The 10510-nt window shown below is 49.0% G+C and overlaps 1 protein-coding gene and 1 pseudogene across 2 annotated transcripts in view; one reads left to right on the forward strand and one right to left on the reverse strand.

Moving 5' to 3' along the window:
* Positions 1-10510, reverse strand: part of ZAN (zonadhesin) — a 62536-nt gene that overhangs the window by 4142 nt on the left and 47884 nt on the right. Inside the window, exons 35-38 of the mRNA XM_037740393.1 lie at positions 6419-6634; positions 4249-4389; positions 1829-2076; positions 585-714 (exon numbers count right to left, since the gene is read on the reverse strand). Coding sequence (XP_037596321.1) covers positions 585-714; positions 1829-2076; positions 4249-4389; positions 6419-6634 — 735 coding nt within the window. The remainder of the gene's footprint in view (positions 1-584; positions 715-1828; positions 2077-4248; positions 4390-6418; positions 6635-10510) is intronic.
* LOC108307971 lies at positions 7924-8805 on the forward strand (annotated as a pseudogene). The gene has a single exon (XR_001826735.2). The product of XR_001826735.2 is annotated as a 40S ribosomal protein S3a-like (transcript).

A 10510-nucleotide genomic window follows, 5' to 3' on the forward strand; every position in this document is an offset into this window, starting at 1 on the left:
GTTGCTCTTGTTGCCAGGCTGAAGTGCAATGGTACGATCTCGGCTCACTGCAACTTCCACCTCCTGGGTTCAATTGAGTCTCCTGCCTCAGTCTCCCAAGTAGCTGGGATTAGAGGTGCCCACCACCACAGCCAGCTAATTTTTGTATTTTTAGTAGAGATGGGGTTTCACCATGTTGGCTAGGCTGGTCTCGAACTCCTGACCTTAGGTGATCTGCCCGCCTCAGCCTCCCAAAATGCTGGGATTGCAGGTGTGAGCCATACGCCCGGCCTTAAAAAATTTTTTTGTAGAGATAGGGGTCTCACTATGTTCTCCAGGGTGGTCTTGAGCTTCTGGCCTTAAGTGATCCTCGTGTCTCAGTTTCCCAGAGCGCTGGGATTATAGGCTGGTGCCACAGCACCCAACCAAGGCTCTGCCCTCTGCTCTCCAACTGGCCTCACTCCACCTCCTCCTGGTCCTCCTCTGGAGCCAGGACCACATCCGAGCGGAGGTCCTCTCACCAGGATTTGCCTGTCTTAGACAGGATTTTCCCTACCCCTTCTCAGAAATGGCCCTTCTGTTCTCCTTTTCCCTGTTTCCACTACCTGCATTTTTCCTTCCACCGAAGCTGATGACCAGCTCAAAGTCGGTGACCAGATAGAGCCGTTGGCCCCGCAGGGTGACACGCAGATGCTCATCCGGCCTGTAGGGGACAGCCATCTTCTGGTTGTTGACCTAAAGAGGGAAGACAGGAGCCACAGGGAGGGCTGAATCTGCCTGACCTAGTACCTTTTCTGCCTGGGCTTTGCTTTTCCCAGGCATGTCCATATGTCTCCGTGAAGACAGGGGAATGAGCTACCCAAGTGGGGGCTTTGCTATTCCACGTGGCAGAAGCCTCTGTGAGGTCCGCCCCCTTCCCAGCCCAAGTCCTTCCTTGCAAAAAATTGGTGCAGTGAGGCTGGGCATAGTGGCTCACGCCTGTAATCCTAGCACTTTGGGAGGCCGAGACGAGTGGATCACTTGAGGTCAGGAGTTCGAGACCGGCCTGACCAACATGGGGAAACCTGGTCTCTACTAAAAATACAAAAATTAACCAGGTGTGATGGCGCGTGCCTATAATCTCAGCTACTCGAGAGGCTGAGGCAGGTGAATCACTTGAATCTAGGAGGCGGAGGTTGCAGTGAGCTGAGATGGTGCCTGCCACTACACTCCAGCCTGGGTCACAGAGTAAGACTCTGTCTCAGCAAAACAAAACCAAACAAAACAGAATAAAACCACACTGGTGCAGGGGATGCCATTGATTCTTCAGCCTGGGACTGACCTTCACACGCCTCATGCTCTGCCCTCCACCTCCTCTCTTCCTCTTGTCTCTTGCCAGCTTCTACTGCCTCCTCACATGCAGTGAGCTTGTTGTTGGATTTGTTTTTGGTTTTGAGACCGTTTCTCTCTGTCACCCAGGCTAAAGTGCAGTGGCAAGATCCTGGCTCACTGCAGCCTCAAACTCCCGGGCTCAAGCAATCCTCCAGCCTCAGACTGTCCAATAGCTGGGACTACAGGTGTGCACCCCCATACCCGGCTCATTTTAAATTTTTTGCAGAGATGTGGGATCTTGCCATGTTGCCCAGGCTGGTCTTGAACTTCTGGTCTCAACTGATCCTCCTGTGTTAGTCTCCTGAGCAGCTGAGATTACAGGCATGAACCACTGCGTCCTGCTGACTCCCATTTTCCAACCCGCCCGCCCCTGCCACCAATGTCTCAGGGAACAGGGACCCCTGACTTCTCCTCCTCCAGATGGCCTACCTGGTCCAGCTGCCTCCCCACACCCACCAGGCCCAGGCCCAGCACTTACCACAAGCTCCAGGCCAGCTTGGAACTGCACTTTATAGCCATAGACGGTGGTAATCACCTCGTGCAAGAAGATGGAGCTCCCGGGTGGATACATCTTGTTGCGTCCCTCCACAAGCAGGGGCTCCACCCCATCAGGTAGCATGTCCACAGTCTTGATCAGGACATAGGTCATGCGGCCACGGAAGCGGTAGCTGAAGCCGTCAAACGTGAGGTAACGGGGGTCCCCGTAGATTGAGCATTGTTCAGACTCTGCCAAGAAGTCAAACAGTGAGAAGGGGCTGGGTGTGGTGGCTCAGGCCTGTAATCCCGGGACTTTGGGAGGCAGAGATGGGTGGATCACCTGAGGTCAGGAGTTCGAGAACAGCCTGGCCAACGTGGAAAAATCTCATCTCTACTAAAAATACAAAAACTAACCAGGTGCGGTGGTATGTGCCTGTAATTCCAGCTACTTGGGAGGCTGAGACAGGAGAATCGCTTGAACCCGGGAGGCAGAGGTTGCAGTGAGTGCCTGGCTCACGCTACTGCCCTTCAGCCTGGGTGACAGAGTGAGCCTTCATCTCAAAAACACAAAACAAAAGAGTGAGAAGGAACCCTGCCCAGGTGTAATGGTCCCCAAAGTCACTCCCCCACGGTGACGTCCCCTGTGGCCACCCTCTTAGGCTCCCTGGATCCTTTCTTTTCTCTTTATTTATTATTATTATTTTTTGAGACAGGGTCTCCTTCTGTCGCCCAGACTGAAGTGCAAGTGGCACAATCACAGCTCACTGCAGCCTCTAACTCCTGGGCTCAAGCAATCCTCCTGCCTCAGCCTCCTAACTGGACTGCAGGAGTACACCACCACCCCTAGGTAATTTTCTTTTTTTTTTTAGAGATGGGGTTCACACTATGTTGCCCAGGCTGGTCTTGAACTCCTGGCTTCAAGAAATCCTCCCAGCTTGGCCTTCCAAAGTGCTGGGATTACAGGCACAAACCACCGTGCCTGATGCCTGAGCTTTTTTTTTTTTTCCCCAATACCTAGTGACACTCAATTAAAGGCCCATTTTTATTTTTTTTCCGGACAGGGTCTTACTCTGTCTCCCAGGCCAGAGTACAGTGGTACAATCATAGCTCACTGCAGCCTCAAACTCCTGAGCTCAGGCAATTCTCCTGCTTCGGTCTCCTGAGTAGCTGGGACTCTAGTCACAAGCCACTACACCTGGCTAATTTTTAAATATTTTAAAGTTTTTTGTAGAGATAGGGTCTTTCTATGTTGGCCAGGCTGGTGTTGAACTCTTGTGCTGAGGTGACCCTTCCACCTCGCCCTTCTGAGTACTGGGATTACAGGCGTGAACCACCATGCCCAGCCTCCCTGGATCCTTGATCTTCAACTTTCTCCCTCTCCTGGCCTGATTAAAAACCTTAGAGAGGGCGGGCACAGTGGCTCACACCTGTAATCCCAACACTTTGGGAGGCCGAGGCAGGAGGAACACTTGAGATGGCTTCAAGTCCATCCTGGGCAACATAGCAAGACCCCATCTCTACAAAAAAATAGAAAAATTGGCTGGGTGTGGTGGTGCATGCCTGCAGTTCCAGCTACTTAGGAGGCTGAGATGTGAGGATCACTTGATTCTAGGCATTTGAGGTTACAGCGAGCTATATGATGGTGCCAGTGCACTCCAGCATGGACAACAGAGCAAGACCCACCCAGTCTCAAAAAACAAGCAGCCAGGCACAGTGGCTCACACCTGGAATCCTAGAACTTTGGGAGGTCAAGGCCGGCAGGGTCCCAGAGGGGATCAGGACCTGGCACATGGCCACAGAGTTGACAAAAGCCAGATTGGAGACCAGACCTCCGGATTCAGTCGCCCGCCCCAACCCCTGCCTGTGCACGGGTTCAGGCTAAACCCCCTCCTGCCCTGCCTCTTCCCCCAGCTCAGCGGTCAAAAGATAGAGACCATCCTGGCCAACATGGCGAAACCCCGTGTCTACTAAAAATAAAAAAATTAGCTGGGCGTGGTGGTGAGTGCCTGTAATCCCAGCTACTTGGGAGTCTGAGGCAGGAGAATTGCTTGAACCAGAGGGTCGAAAGTTGCAGTGAGCCAAGATCACACCACTGCACTCCAGCCTGGTGACAGAGTGAGACTTTGCTCAAAAAAAAAAAAAAAAAAACCAACCAACAAACGAAAACCTTGGAGGATCTCCATGACAAGTCCCATCTTTTTGCCCTATAGGTGCAGGGTCCCAGAGGGGATCAGGACCTGGCACATGGCCACAGAGTTGGCAAAAGCCAGATTGGAGACCAGACCTCCTGATTCAGTTGCCCACCCCAACCCCTGCCTGTGCGCAGGTTCAGGCTAAGCCCCTTACCGCCCTGCCTCTTCCCCAAGCTCTGCCCTGGCCCCAGGTGCTCCCCTCTCCACCCGCCCTGGTCGCTCCCCTTACTATCTGAGACACAGTTGCTGTTGCTGTTGTCGGAACTGAGCTGGCAGTGGGATCCAGAGGGGCATCGGAAGTCCCTGCACTGAATGGCTCCTCCTGTGCAAACACACTTCTCTGTGCAACCACTGGAGACCCAGCTCTTGTCTGGCTGTAGAAGTCACCAGAAGAGAAAGAGAGTAAGAAAGGGGCCAGGTGTGGTAGCTCACGCCTGTAATCCCAGCACTTTGGGAAGCCAAGATGGATGGATCACCTGAGGTCAGAAGTTCAAAACCAGCCTGGTCAACATGGTGAACCCTGTCTCTACTAAAAATACAAAAATTAGCTGGGCATGGTGGCACATGCCTATAATTCCAGCTACTCAGGAGGCTGAGGCAGGAGCACTGCTTGAACCTAGAAGGTGGAGGTTGCAGTGAGCCAAGATGACACCACTGCACTCCAGCCTGGGTGACAGAGCAAGACTCTGTCTCGAAAAAAAAAAAAANTCCTGGTCAACATGGGGAAACCCTGTTTCTACTAAAAACACAAAACATTAGCTGGGCATGGTGCCACGTGCCTGTAATCCCAGCTACTCAGGAGGTTGAGGCAGGAGAATTGCTTGAACCCGAGAGGCGGAGGTTGCAGCAAGCTGAGATCGAGCCACTGGAGACTGGGCCACAGAGTGAGACTCTCAAATAAACAAACAAAATTTCTAGAGCAAAGAATCAGCAAACTTTTTTGTAGCTTCTGTGGGGCTAGCATTTATAGCTATTGCTCAAGATGGAGAAGACATAGAACAAGATTAACATATTTGACCCCACAAATTTTTTTTTTCTCCTGCATGACAAAAAAAAGTCAAAAGATGGAAACAAAAAGGACTGGAACAATTTGTGTAACTTGGAGCACTAATAAAGGTCTATTTTCCATAATAGAGAAAGGGCTTTCATTAAATAATTCAATAAAGACCAACAACTCAGTGGAAAAATGGCAACCGGATATAAGCAGATAGTTTACAGAAAGGGAAATTCAAAGCGTTCCTAAGCATATGGAAAAATGTCCAACTTCATTCATAATAATAGCTCAAATTAAGACTTGTTATTTTTCATGACCGGGCGAGGTGGCTCACGCCTGTAATCCCAGCACTTTGGGAGGGTTGAGGCAGGTGGATCACCTGAGGTTAGGAATTCAAGACCAGCCTAGCCAATATGGTAAAACCCTGTCTGTACCGAAAATACAAAAATTGGCCACGCATGGTGGCACATGCCTGTAATCCCAGCTAGTCGGAGACTGAGGCAGGAGAACCACTGGAATTTGGGAGGCAGAGGTTGCAATGAGCTAAGATCATGCCACTGCACTCCAGCCTGGGTGACAGAGCAAGACTCTGTCTCGAAAAAAAAAAAAAGAGAAAGTGAGGAGAGAAGGGCCGGTTCTCCTTCCTCTTACCCCAGCAGCCTAGTCCACCATCTGAATGGCTTAATCGATGCCAGAGGCAGCCACAGTGCCAATTGGACATCCAAAAGACACTGTGCGGGGCAAGTGCAGTGGCTCACACCAGCACTTTGGGAGGCCAAATCGGGCAGATCACTTGAGGTCAGGAATTCAAGACCAGCCTGGCCAACATGGTGAAATCCTGTCTCTACTAAAAATACAAAAATTAGCCAGGCTTGGTGGTGCTTCCCTGTCATCTCAGCCACACAGGAGATTGAGGCAGGAGAATCGCTTGAACTTGGGAGGGAGAGGTTGCAGTGAGCAGAGATCATGCCACTGCACTCCAGCCTGGGTGATAGAGGGAGACTCCACCTCAAACAAACAAACAAAAAACCACTATGCTTGGTGTCTTATATATGTTGTAAAACAGACACTACAAACTCATTTTACAGGTGAGCAAACTGAGATAATAGAGGTCATCCAACTCATCAGTGGCACCTAAGAGTGAAACTTAGGTCAGCCTGAAATGAGGCCCTGGTTCTTCCACTATGCCATGCCATGTGCTGCTTGTTTGGATTCCTCGGATCCACCCAAGCCAGGCGCCATCAGCCCAGACCTGGCTGGAGATCAATGTGCCACCCACAGCAGTCTTCACACCCCAAGGCCAGCTGTCAAGTCATGGGTGTCCCAGGCTGAGAGAGGCGGGGAAAAGGAGAAAGCACCACCCTCCAGGTGCGTTGCCTCCCGTCCTCCCATTTCCCATCCCAACTCACAGGGATCGAGCCACCATGGGCATCCTTGCAGCTGCACTGACTTCTGGGGACACACTTGTCCTCATTCAGCACATAGCCAGGCTGACAAATGCACCCCTCAGCACAGGCAGAGGGGACTTTGGCGCCCTCACAGCGGCCATCCAGGTCCCAGCAGGAAGGTGAGCAGGAGGGAAGGCAGTTGGTGTACCTGCTATAGGCAGGGCATTCCAGAGCTGTGGGTGAAGGAAACAGTGAGTCAGCAGAGAGGGTCAGAGGGGGCCAAGGTGGGCACGTGTAGGGGGGAAACCCCGCAAGGGCTGGGGCAAGGGTCTGAAGCTTCAGTCTGTTCCCATATAAATACTGATTTAGAAAAGAATTAGAAATGTAGGCATATAGTTATTCCTTTATATAATCATATATAATCTTACAGTTACTTATCATCATAAAAATGTATACTCAATATAACCTTTATTTTACTAATGATTATCGGGTTATGAAGCATGGAACTGAGGTGACATTGTGCACAAAGTGATCCTAAGGCAAGAGGCTCTAAGCCCTCTGTCACGCCCACATAAGGGCTGCTGGAGGGCGCCTCGGCTGTGTGGCAGCGCCAGCACTGGGAAAGTGCCCACCGTTCAGCCAGCTAGGGAAAGAGATATCCAAAATGACCGAGACATCTCCTTCCTGGGGAAGTTAGGAGAAAACTCCGCTTCTCCAAGTTCTTGTGGTAAGGCCTGGCTGCCGTCAAGGAAGCCCGCAGACATCCGGGGGTTTAACTGTCTCTACGTGATGCTGTGCTTCAGTGGTCACATTCCATGTCTACTCTCACGGCCTGCATCTGTACCTGGTTTCTCTTTTTCTTCAAAGATAAGAATTAGTAATAGTAACATAATCTTAGTGTCCTTGACATTTCTGACAAATACGTGAAGAGTGCTGATGCATTAGGTTTTCTCCTCGCCTCGGCTACTTGAAAGTCTTGGGCCCCCTATCTTCAAGATACGTGATTTACCTGACCCTATCACCGACCACCATTACCTCACCCTACCTTCCCTGCCCACTGCTTTGTACTCAATAAAACTCAGAGTGTCCAGGCGCTCGGGGCCACTGCAGGTCTCTGCGCTTTGGTTGGCAGTGGACCCCCAAGCCCAAATTCTCTTTTCTCTATCTCTGTGTCTGTGTCTTTTATTTCTGGTTTCTTGTCTCCGCACCAACAGGGAGGGGCTCACAGAACCCTATAGGGGTGGACCCTATAGGCAGGGGCTGTAGAAACCAGGCTATGGATGGATGACCAACAAGGCTTGGGGAGATTTTTTTTCTTTTGTTATTAATTCAGCAAACATTTACTGAGTGTGGATTGTGGCCAGGCTTTGGGTAAAGAAAGGAATAAGAATGGCCAGGCGCGGTGGCTCACGCCTGTAATCCTAGCACTTTGGGAGGCTGAGGTAGGTGGATCGCCTGAGGTCAGGAGTTCAAGACCAGCCTGGCCATCATGGTGAAACCCCATCTTTAAAAAAATTAAAAAGGCGACATCCACTTCCGCCCTTTTGGCTCTCTGAGCAGCACCATGGCGGTTGGCAAGAATAAGCGCCTTATGAAAGGCGGCAAAAAGGGAGCCAAGAAGAAAGTGGTTGATCCATTTTCTAAGAAAGATTGGTATGATGTGAAAGCATCTGCTATGTTCAATATAAGAAATATTGGAAAGACGCTAGTCACCAGGACCCAAGGAACCAAAATTGCATCTGATGGCCTCAAGGGTCGAGTGTCTGAAGTTAGTCTTGCTGATTTGCAGAATGATGAAGTTGCATTTAGGAAATTCAAGCTAATTACTGAAGATGTTCAGGGCAAAAACTGCCTGACTAACTTCCATGGCATGGATCTTACCCGTGACAAAATGTGCTCCATGGTCAAAAAATGGCAGACAATGATTGAAGTTCATGTTGATGTCAAGACTACCGATGGTTACTTGCTTCGTCTGTTCTGTGTTGGTTTTACTAAAAAACACAACAATCAGATATGGAAGACCTCTTATGCTCAGCACCAACAGGGTCCACCAAATCCGGAAGATGATGATGGAAATCATGACCCGAGAGATGCAGACAAATGACTTGAAAGAAGTGGTGAATAAATTGATTCCAGACAGCATTGGAAAAGACATAGAAAAGGCTTGCCAATCTATTTATCCTCTCCATGATGTCTTCGTTAGAAAGGTAAAAATGCTGAAGAAGCCCAAGATTGAATTGGGAAAACTCATGGAGCTTCATGGTGAAGGCAGTAGTTCTGGAAAAGCCACTGGGGATGAGACAGGTGCTAAAGTTGAACGAGTTGATGGATATGAACCACCAGTCCAAGAATCTGTTTAAAGTTCAGACTTATAATAGTGGCAAATAAAAAGTCTTATTTGTGAAAAAAAAAAATTAAAAAATAAAGAAAGGAACAAGAATGACTCTCCCAAGTAAGCATGGTGGACAGAGGTCACACAGCAACTGCAGCATGACCTTGATGTACATGATCAGTAGGTGGGTTCACAGGCAAGAGTATACAAGGTGTGATGGAAGCACAGAGCAGGGAGGTATTAATTCTGTTGGGGGAGTTAAAGAAAGGCCCTTAAGCAAAAGTAGTGTGAACAAATGGAAATGCATACCATGTTCATGGATAGGAAGGTTCAGCAACACAGTGATATTATTTCTCCCTTAGTGAATGTACACATTTAATGTGATCTCAATAAAATATATCAAAAGTATTTTTTTTGGTGGGGAGGATGGAGTTTCTCTCTGATGCCCAGGAATGATCTCGGCTCACTGCAGCCACCACCTCCTGAGTTCCAGTGATTCTCCTGCTTCAGCCTCCTAGGTGGCTGGGATTATAGGCATGTGCCACCATGCCTGGCTAATTTTTATATTTTTAATAGCGACAGTATTTCACCATGTTGGCCAGGCCAGTCTCAAGCTCCTGACCTCAGGGATCCTCCCACCTAGGCCTCCCAAAGTGCTAGGATTATAGGCATGAGCCACCGCACCCAGCCACAAAAGTATTTTATATAAGTGTGTGCTTTTAATAGGACAAGATGATTTCAAAGTTGAGCCGAAGATATAAGCAAACCAAAAAAGCCAGGAAATCCCTTAAAGAAAAAAAGAGCCATAGCCAGGCCCAGTGGCTCAAGCCTGTAATCCCAGCACTTTGGGAGGCCGAGGTGGGTGGATCACGAGGTCAAGAGATTGAGACCATCCTGGTCAACATGGGGAAACCCTGTTTCTACTAAAAACACAAAACATTAGCTGGGCATGGTGCCACGTGCCTGTAATCCCAGCTACTCAGGAGGTTGAGGCCGGAGAATTGCTTGAACCCGAGAGGCGGAGGTTGCAGCAAGCTGAGATCGAGCCACTGGAGACTGGGCCACAGAGTGAGACTCTCAAATAAACAAACAAAATTTCTAGAGCAAAGAATCAGCAAACTTTTTTGTAGCTTCTGTGGGGCTAGCATTTATAGCTATTGCTCAAGATGGAGAAGACATAGAACAAGATTAACATATTTGACCCCACAAATTTTTTTTTTCTCCTGCATGACAAAAAAAAGTCAAAAGATGGAAACAAAAAGGACTGGAACAATTTGTGTAACTTGGAGCACTAATAAAGGTCTATTTTCCATAATAGAGAAAGGGCTTTCATTAAATAATTCAATAAAGACCAACAACTCAGTGGAAAAATGGCAACCGGATATAAGCAGATAGTTTACAGAAAGGGAAATTCAAAGCGTTCCTAAGCATATGGAAAAATGTCCAACTTCATTCATAATAATAGCTCAAATTAAGACTTGTTATTTTTCATGACCGGGCGAGGTGGCTCACGCCTGTAATCCCAGCACTTTGGGAGGGTTGAGGCAGGTGGATCACCTGAGGTTAGGAATTCAAGACCAGCCTAGCCAATATGGTAAAACCCTGTCTGTACCGAAAATACAAAAATTGGCCACGCATGGTGGCACATGCCTGTAATCCCAGCTAGTCGGAGACTGAGGCAGGAGAACCACTGGAATTTGGGAGGCAGAGGTTGCAATGAGCTAAGATCATGCCACTGCACTCCAGCCTGGATGACAGAGTAAGACTCTATCTCAAA

This window comes from Cebus imitator, unplaced genomic scaffold, assembly GCF_001604975.1.
Source record: "Cebus imitator isolate Cc_AM_T3 unplaced genomic scaffold, Cebus_imitator-1.0 Scaffold82, whole genome shotgun sequence".
Lineage (NCBI taxonomy): Eukaryota > Metazoa > Chordata > Mammalia > Primates > Cebidae > Cebus > Cebus imitator.